The sequence below is a fragment of the Psammomys obesus genome, unplaced genomic scaffold, assembly GCF_907164565.1.
Source record: "Psammomys obesus unplaced genomic scaffold, mPsaObe1.curated_primary_1811, whole genome shotgun sequence".
In the NCBI taxonomy this organism is placed as follows: domain Eukaryota; kingdom Metazoa; phylum Chordata; class Mammalia; order Rodentia; family Muridae; genus Psammomys; species Psammomys obesus.
The window spans coordinates 770,864-790,960 of NW_026586383.1; the positions used below are offsets into that span (position 1 = coordinate 770,864).

Genomic DNA, 20,097 nt, shown 5'->3' on the forward strand with positions numbered 1-20,097 from the left:
TTCTGATCCTCTACCTGTCAGTTTCTAGGTTTACAGGCATGTGCTACTACTATATGGTTATATGAAGTGCTGAGGATTGAACCCAGGATTTCTACATTCTAGACAAGCACTGTACCAGCTGAGTTTATTCCCAGCTTCAAGAAATAGTTTTGCCATTAGGTGAACTATCTGTAGTTAGCAAAAATTCCAAAAAAGCAGTTCGCCATTTGTTACTTTGTTATAGAAAGTTCTCTAAAATAGGGTAAGAGTCAAAAGGATGTAGATGTGTGTTTCATGTTAAAATTGTCTTACTGCTTTTCTTTTTCAAAATGCATGGATATTTTAAGATCTCATTTTAAGACTCTTAAATTTTCTTCTTTTCCCCAGATAATAGATGCCACTCAAAAAGGGAATTGCTCTCGTTTCATGAATCATAGCTGTGAGCCAAACTGTGAAACCCAAAAGGTATGTTGGTGTAAATATATTTAAATTTTGAAATATTTATTCAGGATTGCCCTTTTGGCTATTAATTTTAATTGCATCAGAGGTGTTCTTAAGTTTTTCTTATTCTACTTTATTTTCATTTTGGAATAAATTTAGATTTATAAAAATACAAAAATATAGTATTGAAAAATAGTACAGTGTATGCCTAAATAACCATACTTTAATGATAATATCCAAGGTCATTTTGATTAATCAAAAACTTTAGTAAAGTAAGATTTTTTAAAGTCAGATTTATATTGTTGCTTGTGTACGTGTGTGTGTGTGTGTGTGTGTGTGTGTGTGTGTGTGTGTATGTGTGCTCATGTATGCATTTGTATATTCATGTACAGGTCAGAGAAAAACTTGCAGGAGTTGAGTCTTTCACTTTGTGGGTACAGGGGATTGTACTTGGTGATTGATTGCTACCATATGCCTTTACCTGATGAGCCATCTTGTCAGCCTTTTAATATAATTTTTATAGCTATAATTTTTCTAGTCTAAAATACAACCCAGAAATTTGTTACATTTGATAGTGTCCTTGCTTATAATCTATATTTTATTTCAAAAACACCTTAACACAAACTTATATCTGAATTTTTACCAATCCCATACAGAATCTTTTTTTTTTTGTAATTAAATTTTTTTTTAATATTAAAATTTGTTGCCAGGCAGTGGTGGCACACCCCTTTTATTCTAGCACTTGGGAGGCAGAGGAAGGCAGATCTCTTGAGTTTGAGGCCAGCCTTGTCTCCAGAGTCAGTTCTAGGACAGCCAGGGCTACACAGAAAAACTGTCTTGAAAAAAACAAAAGAAACAAACAAAAATTTATTATGTCTATGTCTGTGAGTGTTTTGTTTGCATGTATGTCTGTGCACAAGGTGTGTGCAGGGCCTACAGAATCCAGAAGAAGGCGTAGGATTTACCTGGGACTGGAGTGGTGAGTTACTATATGGGTGCTGGGAATTGAACCCTGATCCTATGGCAGAATAGCCAGTGCTCTTGACCAGTCAGTGATTCATCTCTCCTATCTTTTCTTCCTCCTCCTCTCTCATTTGGCTTTTTCTTTCTTGTCCTTCTTCCTTTTCCTCCTTCTCTCCTGACTTACTTTCTTCTGAGACAAGGTCTCATTATGTACAATCTTGGCTGCTCTGGAACTTTCCATGTAGTCCAGTTAGCCTCAGATTTGCCTGCCTCTGCCTCCTGAGTGCTGGGACTAATGACATGCATCACCAGGCCTGGCTTCTTGTTCTTTTAAGGAGATTTATAGTTATGTGTAGTGTGAATGTTTCTGAGTATATGCTATGTGTGATGTATGAGTGTCTGTGGGGACCAGAAAAGAGACATTGGATTACATGGATTCCTGAGTTTCAGGCAGTTATGAGTTACCAGATGTGGATTCTGGGAAGTGAGCTTGGGTCTTCTAGTAGAGCAGCAGGTGCTCACAAACCATTGAGCAATCTCTCCAGCCCCTATGTTCAGATTCTTTATCAATACTCCAGGTGCCGGTTTGTTTTATAACATTTGTATGGCATAACTAGCCGAAATAGAGAGGAATTAGAAATTCTAGATTTAGGATTTGGAGAGATAGCTCAGCAGCACTTCTTGCAGAGGTCCCAGGTTTGATTCCCAGTACCATGTGGTGGTTCACAGTATATGTAACTCCAGCACCAGGTGATCTGATGCCTTTGTCTGACCTCCATAGGTACCAGGCATACAAGCGGTGCACATATTACACGCAGGCAAAACACTCATACACAGAATAAAATAAATCCTTAAAACATGAAAAGAAATTTCATGAAAGCTATGGTTGAGAGAGATAGTGTAATAGATGGAGAAAAGTGCTTGTTGTACAAGCCTGATGACTTACCTGAATTAGGATACCTGGACTCCACAATTTAAAAAGTCTGGGTGTGTGGGTGCATGCCTTAATCCCAGCACTCAGGGAGGCAAGTTCAGCCTGTGAATTCAAGGTCAGCCTGGTCTACAAAGTGAGTCCAGGACAGCCAAGGCTACACAGAGAAACCCTGTCTTTAAAAAAGCAACCAACCAACCAATCAACAAAAAAGATGTGGTAGTGTTCATCTGTAATCCTAGTGATCCTATAGCAGGATGGGAAGTGGAGACAGGAAAATGATCTGAAAACTTGTGGGCAGAAACAAGAGAGGTCCTTTTTCAAAACAAAATGGAAGGTGGGTTGAAGATATGGCTCAGCAGTCAAGAGCACATTTCGATTTTTTACAGAAGACCTGGGTTTGTTGCTGGAAATTAGGCTGAGGTTGTAATACTTAGTGACACCAAAAATCCCCTACTTGCTTTTTTTTTTTTTTTAAATCAAATTAGTTTTCATTTATGTAAATATATTTAAGTTAAAAGCAGCAAATTTTTTGTTTTTTCTCTTTGCTGTGCTAAAGACTGTATACAAGGCCTTGTGTTTGCTAGTCCCATGCTTCCATTTAGCTACATTCTCCAGTCCAGCGATGTATTTTGTTATATTTTAAGCAAATTATAGATATTGAATCTGATAGTCTGTTAAATAAGAATGGAATGTTGGTTAGTTTTTTTAAGAGATAATCCCCTTGTTTTGAGAAAACAACCATCACATAAAGATTTATATGTGTTATTCAGTCAGATAATAATGGTCTTTCTACAGATGCGTGCACAAACAGTACTTGGTTACTAATGTCTATTCTCTTCATTTCAGTGGACTGTGAATGGACAACTTAGGGTTGGATTTTTTACCACCAAACTAGTTCCTTCAGGCTCAGAGTTAACATTTGACTATCAGTTCCAAAGATATGGGTAAGTAATAGTTTTGCTGCTTCTGGTATGGAAAACAGATTTTCAAATACAGAAATATGAAATTCTTGTGTGAATTATTTAGAAGTTTCATATACTGTATTACATGTATAATATATTACTAGTTCTCATCTGCCATATACCATCTTAATTTTTTTCCTTTTTTTGTGATATTTCTGACTACAAAGGGATTTAAAGTATAGGAACTATATAATACTCCTCTGAACTCAGTAAAACTTTATACTATAGGGCTGGAGATGTAGTTCAGTCAATAGAGTGCTTTCCTAGCGTGTGTAAGGCCCTGGTTTTAGTCCCAGCACTAAATAAAAAATGGAGTGTGGTGATGCATGCCTGGAATCCTATTTTGTGAGACAGTGGTTCTCAACCTTCTAACGCTGCAACCTTCTTAGTTCTTAACGTTGTGGTGATTCCCCAACCATAAGATTATTTTTGTTGCTATTTCATAACTAATTTGCTACTATTATGGATCATAACATAAGTGACCCCTGTGAAAGGGTTGTTCAACCCAAAGTAGCCCTGAACCACACAGGTTGAGAATTGCTGATATAGGTAGGAAGTAGAGGCAGTAGTAACATAACTTAAGGTCACTCTTGCCTGTGTATCAAGTTGAGGGCAGCCTGGCCTTCCTCAGAAAACAAAACTAATTCATTATAGAAATGCCAATTTGGAATGTATACGTGTTGAGAGAATAATATCCTTGTTTAACATTTATCTATTCTTGGCCAGTATTGTTTGACTTATACCATATTGTACCAGTAATATATTAAAAATACCTTTGGGAGGTAGGAGAAATGTCTAAGCGGTTAAGAGCACTGACTGCTTCCTTTTCCTGAGGACCTGGGTTTAATTTCCAGTACCTATATGGCATCTCACAACTGTCTGTAACTACATTTCCAAAGGATCCAACACCCTCACGCGGACATACACGCAGACAAAACACAAATGCACAAAAATAAAGATAAAGAAATCATAAAATAATTTTTAAAGGCTTGGGTATTCCATCAGTTGGGAAATAGAGGCAGGTGGATCTGTGAGATCAAGGCCAGCCTGGATCTGCGTAGTAAATTCTAAGCCAGCCAGGGCTCTATAGTGGGACTGTTATTTTAGCAGGGCAGAGTGGTATATGCTTACCTTCCCCATATTCAAAAGGTAAAAAATAAATAGAATAAAGTTAAAGGGTGGAAATTTTAAGTAAGCTGTAAAACTTTGAAAGCTTTCTTCCTTCTCAGATTATACCTTTGTGACTTGGTGGCTTTTGATGCTTGTATTAAAAGGCACAGAGAGATTAAGTTTCTGGGATATTTTAATCTTTTTTTTTTTTTTTTTTTTTTTTTTTTAGTGCTATTATAGGATAAAATATAATTTTCTTACTTTGTCCAGTTTTCTTTTTTTTTTTTTTTAAACTAGTGGCTACTTTTCTTGGTTGTGATGCTGTTTCAGATATTCCTTCACATATTTCATATTTTAGAACTTACTGATTGTTCCAGTTTTGAGACTACCTCATTATAAACCAGAACAAATGTCAAGAAATATTCCTGTTTTTACTGCCTGCTTCCCTTATCAGTAGATAAGTACAGACGAGGCTCTGTGTAGGATTTCTGCTGTTTTTTTCTGAGGGAAAAGAAACTGGATACAGTCATGAATCCTTCTTTGTTTGTGAAACAATTTGCTTTTTTGCCTCTAATAGATTGTAGAGGTGATGTCTACCCAGAGCTGTAGACTTAAGTCAATAGTCTTTTCCACCACTTACTTCCCTTGCCTCTGTGGTTTCATTTCATCAATTACTACTATATTTGTTATTACAGGAGCTCATTCTTTGTCATGTGTTTAATTTAAAATATTTCTATTTGAGTGTCATGATACTGCATTTTTTTTGTTTTTATAATAGTGGATCTTACTTTTTTGGTGTACCGATTAAACAATTTTACAGAAATAATAGTTGTCTAAACTGTGTTAGCAATTTTATTTCTAGCACAGCTGTGTATATAGCTTATTTTCATGTTTCAGTAAGTAGTTTATAAAATTGAGAAATCATTCTTTAAGTAATTGACCTGTTTTATCTAACAAGTGATAGGATGGAGCCAGTCCTGGTGGTGCACACCTGTAGTCAAGCTGCATGGGAGGCTGAGGCAGGAGATCTGCAGGTTCAAAGCCAGACTGGCCAACCTGTTAAAACTCTCAAAATTAGAAAGTAGAAAGGGGGCTGGAAATAAAAGCTTGTTAGTAGAATTCTGTTTAATTTGTGGAACACGTGGATTGAATCTGTAGTGATATGTACACACAAATTGAGAAACAGGATGGTGGTAGAAAAAGGAATTACTGTATTTTACAAGTAATTCTTAGACATTTCTATTAGATTTGTAAGAATTTTAAAATTAATACTTTACTATTTTCTGTAGGTTGGTATGGTTTTTAGCATGTTGTCACTTTTATGTGCTTTCCTTTCAAATAGCTGAGTTCATTTCCATGTTCCCTAACAGCAAAGAAGCTCAGAAGTGTTTCTGTGGGTCAGCTAACTGTCGGGGTTACTTGGGAGGAGAAAACAGAGTCAGCATTAGAGCAGCAGGAGGGAAAATGAAAAAGGAGCGCTCTCGAAAGAAGGACTCGGTAAGTGTGCTGCTATCTGTTCTTCAAATTTTATGATAAAAGTTTTAAGAAAGTAGCTTTTCTGATTAATTTTAAAGGAAAGTCTAGGTTTGGATGAGACACTGGAAAAAAAGTGTGGCTGGCTGTTTTTATTTTAATAGGGAGGGATTATAATGGAGTACTGGGAACTTCTAAATTATGCTTAAAGTTTTTGGCTCATTCTTTTTTGAGCTTGCCTTTTTTCGGGGTTGAAGGTGTGCATGTGCATGCAGCTCCGCCAGGTGTGAAGGTTAAAGGATAGTCTGCAGGAGTCTGTTATCTATTTACAAGTGGGTCTCAGGGATCAGACTCAGGTCACCAGCAAGCACCTTTAACTGTTGAGCCATCTAACCTGCCCTGTATGTATCTCACCGAATAAACATACCAGTTTATTTAACTGTGATACACATATTTGGGTTGTGTATTCGCATTTTGTCATTATGAATGTGACTATAGTGAACATAATAGGCATTTTCCTGGTGCAGAAGCAGGAAATGTTTCGTTCTTCTAAGTGGAATTGGTGGGCAGAGGAGGTACAAAGCTAGTGCTTTGAGTTTTCTGTTTTCATCTTGTATGATTTGTTCTTTATCTCCCTTAAGGATAGCTTTTTAAAGAAAATCATTTCTGAGTGTTGTGTCTGCTTATGTGTCTATGCACTGCATGCATATCTGTGAAGGGCAGAAGAGGTCATCAGGTCTCCTGAAATTAGAGTTGCATACTGTTGTGAACCACCATGTGGGTCCTGGGAATCAAACCTGGGTCCTCTGGAAGATCAACCAGGGCTTTTAAGTGCCGAGCCATCTTTCTAGCCCTAAAGGACAGTCTTTATATTTTACATTGATTATAACATCTGCCATCTTAGCATCTAGAAGTACATATACTTGAACTACATAATCTCTTTTCCTGCTTCCCTTATTCTTTATCTTTATCTTTATCTTTATCTTTATCTTTATCTTTATCTTTATCTTTATCTTTATCCCTTATCTTTCACATCCCAATTTTTTTCTTTTTGTTTGTTTTATTGGTGTGTGTGTGTGTGTGTATGTGTATGTGAGTACTCGAGAATGTGCTTGTGCCCTGGGAAATATGATAACAATTTACAGGCATTTTTTTTCCTCTCCTACTGTGTGGGCTATAACTAAGTTAGACATGGAAGCAGGTGCCTTTATACACTGAACATGTCACTGACCTGATAATTATTGTGTAGCCAGAGTAGGCCTCAACATTTGGAAATCTCCTGTTGCAACTTCCTAAGAACTTGCATTATAGGCCTGATGCACCATGTCCAGAAATGCTGAGTACTGGGGAATCAAACACGGCGGTATGTGTGTTAGGCAGGTATTTTGCCATTGAACCTCATCCCCAGGCCTTAAGTAATTTCTTGTTCACATAGCTGTTGAATGAATGAAATGCTTTTCAGATTGATCTTATCAATTTATATTTCTTTTTATTTATGTATTTAAAAGTTTCAAGATAGTTTCTCTGTAACTCTGTCTGTCTTGGAATTCACTTTATAGACCAGGCTGGCCTTGAATTCACAGATGCCCATCTGCCTCCTGATGGCCGGGATTAAGGCTACCTTAGCTGGCTTTCAATGTGTATTTCAGCAGTAGATTTGATGTTATCAGATGTTGTGCCTTGCTTTGAGACAGAGTAGCCTAGGCTAGCCTAAGGAGTTCATGGTCTTCTGCCTCAACTTTCAATGTTGATTTTCAGGTATGGCTTAGTGGTGGGTGTGGGCACATGCAGGCATGCTTGTGTGGGTGTGTGCGTGTTTCTTGCTCCCGCCCCCACACCCACTGCTCTAATAGCTTGGTTACTTCCTGTGGCCTTATTTTTCTTTTTCTAAATTACTTGTGGAGCTAAATTTCCCCCCCCCCCCCCAGGTTGTTTGAATACATGAGTAGGTTGTACTTTTTTTATAACTAGATTTTTTCTTTGCTGTGGTAGGTGGATGGAGAGCTAGAAGCGCTGACGGAAAATGGTGAGGGCCTCTCTGATAAAAACCAGGTTCTTAGTTTATCCCGGCTCATGGTTAGAATTGAAACTTTGGAACAGAAACTTACCTGTCTCAAGCTCATTCAGGTAGGCACTTTGATACTAATTAATTTTTTTGTTTCTGAATTTGAGGTGGGACATTTAAACTAAAATTTGGCTAATGGAGAAAAGTTAACCATGTTTTAAATGGACATTGAAATTCTTTTTCCTCTTTTTGGTTTTTCAAAACAGGGTTTGTCTGTGTAACAGAACCTTGGTTGTCCCAGACTTGCTTTGTAGACCAGGCTATCCTTGAACTCAGAGAGATTCACCTGTCTCTGCCTCTTGAGTGCTGGGACTAAAGGCATGTGACACCATGCCTGGCTTGACTTGCAAGTTCTTTAGGACTTTGAAAGTTCATACTCTTGAAAATGGCTAAACAGTTCAGTATTATTTTCTTCAGTTAAAAGCACATGGTGAGATTTCTTTTAGTGTAATAATTCATGGTTCTTGATACAGCTCTGTTTGTCTGCGAGTTACTAGTATACCAAAACTATTTTACTATAAATCTCAAAGCAAAGAATTTTAGCAGTTGTATTCCAATTTACTAAGTATGCCATAAAAAATAGATAATAAAATATCTAAAGAAATCTTAACAGGAGGTTTGGTGGTATAGTTTAGTGGTAGAGTGCTTATCTAGCATGATGAAGCCACAGGCGCAAACCCTAGCTTTGCAGAAATGAAACAAAACAAAACCAGTTATCAGGAAAGAAAAGGCTTTTTGAATAAGAACCTCAGTGAAAGAGAAAAAAATAATTTAAAAGCTAATTTTCATGGTTATAGCATTTTCAGCAAAATTTGTCATTCAGAACAGAATTTCTTCCCTTAAGATTATTTTTATTTTCTCTGTGTGTATATGTGTGTGTTGCCTCTGTGTGCATGCATGTGCACTATGTGCTTGTCTAGTACCTGCAGAGGTCAGTAAAGGGTGTCAGATTTCCTTGAACTGAGTTCCTAAATTTGTTTATTTTTAAGTTATTACATTGATTTATTGTATGTGTGTGTACACATGTCTTTGGAGGTCAGTGGAGGAGGAACTCCCTATTTTTACCATGTGAGACCTAGGGATTGAACCTAGGTCATTAGGCTTAAAGACAAGCACCTTTAATTTCGTGAAGCATAATTTTCCACTTTATTAGTAAAATCTAAATGCAATATATATATATTTGGTTTTTTGAGAAAGGTCTGTAGCTCTGGCTGACCCAGAGTTCACTCTGTAGACCAGGCTGACCTCAAACTCAGAGATCTGCTTGCCTCTCCCTCCCAAGTGCTGGGATTAAAGGAATGAGCCATCACAAGAGATATTATTTTCAGTTTTGTAATTATATTCCTTTTAAGTAACTGATTAAATTCCTAAGAGACATGAAAGTAGAATGGGGACTTATTGGAAAGAAGAAATGGATCAGTGAGAATGGGAGTGACAACAGATAATTGAGGGGGAGTATGATAAAAATACATTAAAGAAAAAATTTCTTAAATACTACAATTCTTTTTAGTATTTGTTATATTAGATGTCTAGTTATATTTAATAAAAATAGAGCTTCTGGGATGTGTGCATTAATTTAAGCATACTAATTCTCACCATGTGCTTTCTATAACATTTGGCCTGGTATTGCCTCCCTAACACCCTACTTCATGTCTTTTTCTCCTATGAAAGAACACACACTCACAGTCCTGCCTCAAGTCCTTTTTAGAACGCCATGGGTTGTCGTTGTTGTGGATCTGGATGGCAGAGCTTGGTGATGGCCGGGAAAGTAACCAGAAGCTTCAGGAAGAGGTCAGTTCACAGTACTCCCACATTTCTTAAAACACTTCTGTTGATTGCTTAGTTGGAGGTGATATGATATTGGTGATTATAAATTTAGCACTATGCCATTAGTATCTTTGTAGGTCAGTGGAGGAGTCAGTTCTCCTTTTTTACCACGTGAGACCTAGGGATTGAGGCTAGGTCATTAGGCTTAGAGACAAGCACCTTTAACTGTGTGAACCGTCTTGCCAGGCCCAGGTCTGAATATCATTGTAAATGATGTGTTAATATTTTATTTTGCCTATATAATTTTGCCCAAATAACTTTTATGTTTATTATGCCTATATCATTCCTGTAGCTATAACCACACATATACCTTAGTTTGGCAGTAAGTTTGCCTTTGGTTTTCTCCATAGCATCTTCTAAAGTCAGCAAGTTTTATTTACCAGGAACTGTAACATACGATATATCATGATAATAATTTAGCTTATTGCTAAGAGTTATTTTTAAATTATGAGGAAAATAGAGAAAGTTTGAATTTTTGAGTTCTGGAAAATTATTGGCAAGATAGAGAACATCATGAGAAGCAAAGAAATGTTTTCAAAGGTCTAAGTAAAGATTAATTGGCAGTATTATAATAAGTGGGTTTGCAGTGTTTACAACGTACTATGACTTTTGATAGGTAGCTATAGTTTCTACTGTAACCCCAAAGTCAGTTACTTAATAAAGTTTTATTTGTTTGTTTATTTGTTTATTATTAGTTTTTCAAGAGGGTTTCTCTTTGTAGCACTGGCTATTCTAGAACTCCCTCTGTAGACCAGGCCAGCCTCAAACTCAGAGAAGTCCACCTTCCTCTACTGGGATTAAAGGTGTGTCACCATGACCCAGCCAATGTAAACACGTTTAAAAATAAAGTACTATAGTGGACCTGTAGTAAATTTTTTTTGCCTTCTTCAAAGAGATCTAGAAGTTTGGGAGGTCTTAGGTTTCTATAGAACAAAACTGGAGACTAATTTGTAAGAAATATTTGAATTTCAGTTTGAGGGATATGTCTATAGATGAAAAAGGGTCTTTTTTTTTTCCTAGTTATTTATCACAGGCAAAGTTCGAAGATAATGTTTGAGTCTTTCAAGTATGGAAACTATCATTTAAATACATGGTGGTGTGTGGTTCCAAAGCTTGTGTTATAGTAACTTGGAGAATCTTACAGAAAAGGACACTGAAAATGAGAAATGAGGACCAGTAGTTTTCCTTCTTTCTTTCTTTTCTTCCTTCTTTCTTTCTTACTTTCTTTCTTTCTTTCTTTCTTTCTTTCTCTCTCTCTCTCTCTTTCTTTTTTTTTCTAAGACTGACTATTTATCTATCTATCTACCTACCTATCTGTCTATCTATTTATTTATTTATTTATTCATCTATTTATTTATTTATTTAACTATCTATTCATCTGCTTTATTTATTTATTTATCTATCTATCTATCTATCTATCTATCTATCTATCTATCTATCTATCTATTTATTTATTTTTGCATAGTGCTCTATCTGCATGTATACCCGCACACCAGAAGAGGGCATCAGATCCCATTATAGATGGTTGTGAGCCACCATGTGGTTGCTGGAAATTGAACTCAGGAACTCTGAAAGAGCAGACAGTGCTCTTAACTGCCAAGTCATCCCTTCGGCCCCACCTTTTTTTTTTTTTTTTTTTTTTTTAAGCTGCATAGTTTTGGGAATTCCCTCTTTGTAGAGAATATTTATCAGTCATACATGGTGGAGTGAGGAGTCATTATGCCATTACCCTGTACTTTCCTAATTGCAGAAAAGTTTTTCTTCCTTCTTAAAAGGAAGTGTTAGACCCTTCAGCTTCATCTGTATTTATGAAGACATAAGTCTTAATTTAATAAGACAATACCCCAAATGTACTATTTCCTGTATAAGTCTATCTGATATTTGAAAGGTCAGCTATACAAAATGATTGATTAAATTTTTATTATGTTTAATCAGATTATAAAGACTTTGGAGCATTTGCCCATTCCTACTAAAAATATGCTGGAAGAAAGCAAAGTACTTCCAATTATTCAGCGCTGGTCTCAGACCAAGACTGCTGTTCCGCAGTTAAGTGAAGGAGATGGGTATTCTAGTGAGAACACATCACGTGCCCACACACCACTAAATACACCTGATCCTTCTGCCAAGCCGAGCACAGAAGTGGATGCGGATACTCCCAAGAAACTCATGTTTCGCAGACTTAAAATTATAAGTGAAAATAGCATGGACAGTGCAATCTCAGATGTAACCAGTGAACTAGAATGCAAGGATGGCAAAGAAGACCTTGACCAGTTAGAAAGTGTCACTGTGGAAGAAGATGATGACTTGCACTCACAACAGCTGTGTGAATCCAAAGTGGAGAGTGAGACTACCATCGAAGTCAGTAAAGTACCCATGTCGGAACCGGAGGCTGACCCTGACACAGAGCCCAAAGACAGCAATGGCACAAAACTAGAGGACACTATTGCTGAGGAAACACCATCCCAAGATGAGGAAGAGGGTGTGTCTGATGTTGAAAGTGAGAGAAGCCAAGAACCACCAGATAAAACAGTGGATATAAGTGATTTGGCCACCAAGCTACTAGACAGTTGGAAAGATCTAAAGGTAAGAAAACATTTTTATTGTTATTGTAACTGAATTATTCAGATTCAGTGTGCTGCAAACCTAAATAAAAACTGGCAACCTTTCTAGTCATGAGTATTTTTGAAAAATGGAATATGATCTCTGAGCTAGTGATAAATATGTTTTTAACTCTTTAAGATTAATATGGTTCTTTGTAAGTTGTAACTGACAAACCATTATGCAGATAACATCCTCCTTTTCTCTCACTGAGAAAAGTATATCATATTGATGACTTTATTAATTCAAGGGCTTGTCATGTAAAATAAAACAAAACAAAATTCTTTTTTAGTATTAAACTTATGTATGTAATGACAGCAAATGTTTATATTAATTGGAAATCAAGTGACTGGGTTAATAGAAAATTAACAATGAAATTAATTGGAAAACTGACAATTTAGGAACTTCTTGTTATAAAATGATTTTGAAATTTTATTTTTGAAAATACATTATTACACTAGCTTATTTACTTTTGTTTCTGAAATAGTCCTGCTCTTAAGTTTTTTTGTTTTGTTTTTTTTAATTGGACCTATAGTGGGGGAAGGCATGCATAATGAGTGGTTCATTCCTTTAATCCCAGCACTGAGAAGGCAGAGGTAGGAGGATCTCTGAGTTCAAAGCCAGCCTGGTCTACAGAGTGAGCTTCAGACAGCCAGGGCTACACAGAGAAACCCTATCTTAATAAATAAATAACAAAAAGGGAAACGTTTGGAAACTTTATATCATATGTATGGCATTTATATTTTATTATATTCTAGATAAAGAATGAAATAAGATGTGTAGAATTTGCCTTTCAGAAAAACCAGTCTGGGTCTTGAGTAAATACGAATGTATAAAAGTTTGAATCTGCAAGTGCTCTGGCTCTTGGATCTAGTTTTTGAGGACCCTATGGGAACAGGGTATTTCCTATCTTTGTGTTTACTATTCCTCTTTTTCTTCTCTCAGAGTTGAAGCAATCAGATAAATCAGTAGTCCAGTTTTTTTGTAGCAAGGTGACACTACAAAAAGCTCATCGCATTAGATTGTGTGATTTGACCCTGTGCAACTTAGATTGGACCCAATGAGTAGTTGGTTGCTTGTGTGTTGTGTTTCCTGTTCACTGTGTTGAGACCTTTTCATATACCAGTCTGTGCTTGCTCTTATGTTTGTTACTCTTGGATCACTTAGAATTTAGCATAAGCTCAGCTTTATTTAGTGTGAAACTGACTTTTTATAAATATAAAAGGATGTATTCGTAGTAAGTCTGTTTATGGTGCCATGCATAAACTGCAGGAATCAGAATTGTGGTTAAATGAGAGAAAGTAGGATGGGCACTTCTTGGCCCTTTTTTTAAAGCCTGCTTTGTGACAGCACAGGGTCCTAAAAGTTCCTCTGACGTTTGGAGGCGCTGTCAGCCTGCATGATGACAGTAATTTAGTAATGAAGGTACACAGGTGGACACAGAAAAGACACATAAAACCACAGTTTCATAGAAGAAGAGAGAATGCTGTTGTAAAGCCATTGTTGTAAAGCTGGAAAGTCTCTGGTAGATAGTTCTCAGACTGTTATGATATAATTTCATGCATTTGACTTTTGGTGTAATAGTTTATATCTGAAATTATAAATGTATGATTTTCTCTCTGGGGTGTATTTAGACTCATTAGGTAGAACGGAAATAACCTCACTTTGAACACCCATTTTTCAGTCCTACAAAATATTTCTTCTTTTTCTTCTTCTTATCCTTTGAACTCCTATCTGAAAGACCAAAGTAGATTCACAATAATTTTTATATTAATGATTAATGATCTTCTTGATTTTAGGTTTACATTTTTATTCATATATCAAATAAATTCTTAGATTTCATATTTTGTATTTATCCAAGTTCTTAACATTAAGGGAGCCATTAAATAAAATTCTCTTTTTTCAAACTTGTTTGTTTGGGCATTGCATCGCTGAAACATCTTTACTTACTGTGAACTGTGATGTTTTGTTACATATTGGTGCTGGGGTTCTTAATTCTTCTATTCTTTTCATTAGCATTTACCATGTCTCAGATTTCTAAACTCTGATTACTGTTGTCTTTTGAGTTCAAAACAAAACTTGAGGTGGCAATTGCCTAGGAGTCTGAAATCAAGAACTGATAAACTGGATATGTTTTAGAGAAACGTACTAATCTAATGTGGTTACTGTATACCATACTATCCCGGCATTGAAAGAGTTAACTACTTCTGTCTGACTTCACCTATGTGTTCAAGTAGACATTAGCTGAAAAGAAAAGGTCTTAATCTTTCAGTCTTACTAAGAACTTGTGGCTAAGCGCTGTGTTAGTTGCTGATACTTAGTTCATACTAAAAAGCATTGATTGAGGTTGTTTTGGCCACTCTAACCCCCCCTGATCTTGTGGGGTTACTATAACATTGCTGGACATGCGTTCCAGTTGTCCTTTCTACACTGGATGGAGTAAAGACCTGAGCAGATAACTTCATACTCTTTAATCTTGGTTTTGCTGTGATGACAGACTATAAGGATCATCAATAAAATGTAAGACGGTGGGAGGGAAGGGAATGAAGCTTCATGAATTACTCTTTGTCCTCCCAGATCTGATGATGATCCCCCTTGTAACTTGAACCATTTCCATCTAGCTTCTCAGGGCAGCAAGGAGCTTGTTAACATCACCAGCTGACCATGTGTCTCCTTTTCTCAACTCCATTTCCAACTTCGTGCTGAAGAAAAACGAGAACCTAGCGTGCGTTCTGTGAAGAAACAGGAAGATGGTTGGGAAGTTGGATGATGCATGAAAAATATAATAGGTGAAAAGAGGACAGAGGTGGTTAACTCACTGGCGCCGGCATTATTTTGGTGCGTTCATTGCCAACAATTGTTGTCGTTCCAGGAAAATCTCTACTTCTGGCAAAAAAAGGATTAAGTGAGCTACTTTTTCTATACTTTATATACACAGGACCACTGCCTAGGCTTGCAGGGCATTGGCTATACACATTTCTTCTAGAGCAGCCCTCACATCACCTAGCTCATTGCTACTTACAGACATGTTCATTTTCATGTGCAGATGCAGCCTAGATTTCACAAGACAAAACAGTGGTTAAAAGTGATAATTATAACTTGAATGGAAAAATCTTTATTCAGTTGGATCATATGAAAAGGAGGTAAGGTTCTCATGAATTTGGCAGTTTCAGTTGCTGTTAACATCCAGAGGTTATAATAATTAGTAATTTAAGGCCTTCTTTACAAACACTTAGATATAGGATGTGCATCTCTCCTTCTGGTCACTGTGGGTAGCTTATTTCTAGCTGGATTAGATGACTTAGGGATAGAAGCTTTCTGTGAGTAATAAATTAGTACAGCTTAATGACTACTCTTATTCTCTTATCTTTTTGTAGACACTACTTTTACTTAAAAATACACTGTTTTATTTTAGCCAGGTGTGGTGGCACACACCTTTGGCCTTGGTCCTCAGAAGGCAGAGTCAGGAGAGGCTGGGAGTTCAAGGCCAGCCTGGTCTACATATTGAGGTCTAGGACAGCCAGGGCTATGTAGAAAGACCCTGTCTCAGAAACAAAACAAAACAAAACAAAAAACCCACCATTTGGCTAGGAAATTTAACATTAAGCTTTCTGTAGAAACTTGAAATATAATTACCTAAACTGAATGGATTTGAGTCAATACTTGGAATTTCACTCCACCACTCAGATTGTCTGTAAAAAAGATTTGTACAACATTTGGAAATGAAGTTGCATGTCCTCAGTTTCTATGATAATTTGAAAAATCTTTAGAGTAAAAGAGGATAAGCCTGTCTGTGTAGAGTTACCTCCAGGAAGTGCTGCTGTTTTAGATAGTGCTGCACTGAGAATATTTTTAAGTCTCTCCCTCTCTCTCTCTCTCTCTTTTTTTTTTTTTTTTTTTTTTTTGGTGTTGGGAGTGGATTTGTTGACAGGGTTTCTCTGTGTAACATAGCCCTGGCTGTTTGGAACTCACTCTGTAGAGCCAGGCTGGCTTTGAACTCAGAGATCCACCTTCCTTTGTCTCCTGAGTGCTGGGATTAAAGGCAAATGCCACCACTGCTGGGCTTAATTGTCTTGGTTTTTAAAAGACAAAAATGTTTTAAAACTTATTGGTTTATTTATTCATTCTTTGTTTTGTTTGTGAAAACACGGGTTCTAGCTATAATAATCCAGATGCCAAGATTAAAGATGTGTATTATAGATATGTGCCACCACTCTTAGCCTTGAGATTCTTCCCTACTATGTCTCACTATGTAGTTCCTGCTGGCCTGGAACTCACTATCCACTGCTTCTGCCAAAGGCATATACCACATCCCTAGCGAGGTCACATTTTATTTAGTGGTCCATTTTGTTACATAAATTGTTTTTATATAAGTAGTCCAGCTTGTTTGGGCTGAGGGAGAAGGATCATGTGTTAGAAACCAGCTTGGTTACATAGTAAGATGTTGCCTCAAAAGGCAAAATACCAATTAGAGATTTGAGACACTGCTGGTTTTGTTTTTAAACGTAGCTGTGCTCCATGCTTGTTATTATATATTGGCTGTGGCTCCTAAGTTAGTAGACTTTGGTAATTGCCACAGAGAAGTGATAGATTATGATAGATTATAAAGATTGTAATATTTGTCCAGAAAAAGTTTACCAAAACCCGTTTCAATGATAAAACACAGAATGTGGCTGCTTTAAACATCCTGCCTTATACATTTGGGTGATATATTCTGTTTTCCCAAAGACAATAATCATGTTTCTGTTGCCTGTGAATTTAATTTTTCTTGTTACGTCTTGACCTTTGTTTAGGAAAAGATAGTGTAAGACTATATGAGAAGTGGGAGAGTAATAAAACATTATAGGAAGAACTTCCTAGTAGGAAAAGACCTAAGGAATGTTGTTTTTCCTTGGGACCATGATCAAACCAGTCAGTAACTTGAGATTTTTCTAGTGTAAATTAAGCCATATAAAATTTTCTAGTTAATTACAAATAAAGTTTCTGATTTTGAAACATCCAAGAATATTCTGTATGCATTCTGCATGAAATGCATATTCTAGTGATAAATATATAGAAAATTGGCTTAAAAAAATCCTCCAAGCCCTGTATTCAGAGTCTATGTTAATATTTTGCCTGATTTTCTCTGAATTTTTCTAAGCGAAAGATATGTATTCCTATCAGGAATATTGCCATGTTCTTCACATTGTACGCACTGGTTCCATTGCGAATTTTGTCAACTTGAATCACATCACCAAAGTTGTCTGCTGGGCTTCTGCAGGTTACTATACACCTGTGAATGGTGGCTCATGCCTGCAATCCCAACACCAGTGAAGATAAGATACAGTAGAAGAATCCTGCTCCAGGCTATTTCAGGTCAGCCTACGCCACACAGACAATTCCAGGCCAGTGTGCCTACACATTGAGACACTCTCTCTCCTTCCCTTAGATGGGAAAAACAAAACAAAAAATAAACTGCATATGAACAATTTTGGAAATATGCAAAGTTGTATTTTCCACTGAATGTGTCCATTAGATTCTGCATTAAGTTATTTGCTTGAGTCACTGATGATTACCTAGCAGTGCTTTTAGACTCATGGATTCTTGTTCTGTTTAAATTATGCTCCATTAATTCCAGTGTTTGATGCTTAAACTGCCTCATTTGGCCAGTGAAAATCCCTTCTTGTTGGCTTCTGTATCATTTTGATGTGTTTCTGTTTGAAAATTTCTGACATAGCATGCTCTTTGAGGTGAGGTTCAGTTTGTATTTGCCCTTCCTAGCTCTTAATTAGCCATTTTTTCAAGAAGTGCTTATTCTTTCTGGTGGGAAATTTTTTTAATTAAAGAAATTATGTACCACCAACCCTGAGGGACCTACTTGATGGAACCCATATGATGGAAGGAGAGAACCAACTCCCAGGCATTGTCCTGTGCCCTCCGTATCCTACAGGTTAAATAGGTGATATTGTATCTGATTAACACTTCTGATGCAGTCTCATCTTGCTTTTACTCTTACAGACTCCTATTCTTGCTTTCATTCTTTGCTTTCAATATATTATCCTTGATTATCTTTTAAAGTTATAGATGAGATTAAGAGAACTATGTAGTAGCATCGCATAAACCCTTTAAAAACATTATAAATTAAGTACTTAAAGAACAAAACCTAGACTGTTATATCTGTCTGATCTTGCCCAACAGTTTTTCTCGTACATGAGCCATGTCATCTGTTCATATATTTTCACCTTTCCATTCTTCAGGCATACTGTTAGCCTAGTTTGGAATATGTTTTTAATCTTCCTTTACAAATTTGATTTATGATTTTAGTCATCCTTTATAAACTACAGTATGGTAGTATAATGCATTATAGTATTCCTAACAGATTATGAAAATTACTTGCATAGATGTTAATTCCTTCTTTCTAAACATGATATCCTCAAGGGCATGGACCGTTTAATGTTTTTTATTTTTGAAATGGGATCTTATTATGTGACTGACATGGAACTTGCTTTGTATACCAGCTTGATATTACATTTGTTCTCATGATTCTCTGCTTCTGCCTCCTGGGTGCTGGGGTCATAGTTTTGGACCACCTCATGTAGCTGGGATCGTTCCTTTTTTCTTTTCTTTTTCTTTTTAATTTAAAGACAGGGTTTCTGTGTGTAGCCCTGGCTGTCCTGGAACTCTTTCTGTAGACCAGGATGGTCTCAAATTCAGAGATCTCCTGTTTCCACCTCCTGAGTGCCGGGACTAAAGGCATATACCACCACTGCCTGCTTAAGGATGGGTTCTTAATGGCTATAATAAGACTTAATATTCCAGTATCTTTGTACTTTACTGTTAGAGTAAAGTACCTCTTAATTGTACTCTCCAAACAGTAGATGATATGCTCGGTATCTAGACTCATCTTCTGGAAATACAACTTTATTCATGTCAGTGTCCTTTAAATTTTTTTTTTAATGGTTCCATATTTACACTGCTGAGGTTACATTTTTCTCAGTGTGGCTTGTGTGCACAACAGTCTGACCTCCCCGTATGTCTGCCATTTCATCTCAGATCATTCTGGTCCAGCAGTCACGGTCAGCTTCTCATATTTTTTTATTTTCTTTTACCTGAAGTACTTGCCTTTCTTTTAGGTTTCTCTTCTAAGTTTCTTCCGTCCCCATGGGAAACGATTCTTCTTTTCCAAGACAGTATTCTTTTCTGCCCTTTGTGTGTATTCTCATCACATCCTTTCTGATCATAGCAAATGGCTTTTCACAGTAGTACTTAGAGCAAAGGCAGAGATGGCTTTCCTTTTGGCTTCTGTAGTCTCTTTGGTGTTCTTAGTATATATATATATATATATAAAGAGTTTGCCACTTTGTAAATACTTGAGTGAAAAAGTAAAGTCATAATACCACTATTACGTCTTGAGTGTATAGTGTTGGGTTTTGTTTTTGGTAGGAAATTAGAAAATATTTATGTAGATACCATGTGGTTATTTCAACCTGTGAAGTATGTGGTGGTGTGTTTATCAGCTGCAAAACAGAAACAAGAGGACTATGAAGTTAAAATTTTTAGTTGAAGGAGCTGACTCCGATTTTCTGATTTAAGCCTTATACATCCCAAATAATAGTGATTTCTTGTTCTTGTCAAGCATCTGTGGAATTGTGGAATTGTTGATATATACATGTCACATTTCTTTCAATGTGCTTCAGATTTAGGAACTAGTAAGTAAAATTCTTTCTGCAGTTGTAGCAACTGTTACTTTAATGTTTGCTCAAGTA

The 20,097-nt window shown here is 36.6% G+C and overlaps 1 protein-coding gene across 1 annotated transcript in view; it reads left to right on the forward strand.

Annotated features, from left to right (window-relative positions):
* Positions 1-20,097, forward strand: part of Setd2 (SET domain containing 2, histone lysine methyltransferase) — a 77,660-nt gene that overhangs the window by 16,493 nt on the left and 41,070 nt on the right. Inside the window, exons 5-10 of the mRNA XM_055601590.1 lie at positions 367-444; positions 3,164-3,261; positions 5,760-5,886; positions 7,855-7,989; positions 9,599-9,718; positions 11,690-12,337. Of these exons, the coding sequence (XP_055457565.1) occupies positions 367-444; positions 3,164-3,261; positions 5,760-5,886; positions 7,855-7,989; positions 9,599-9,718; positions 11,690-12,337 (1,206 nt within the window). The remainder of the gene's footprint in view (positions 1-366; positions 445-3,163; positions 3,262-5,759; positions 5,887-7,854; positions 7,990-9,598; positions 9,719-11,689; positions 12,338-20,097) is intronic.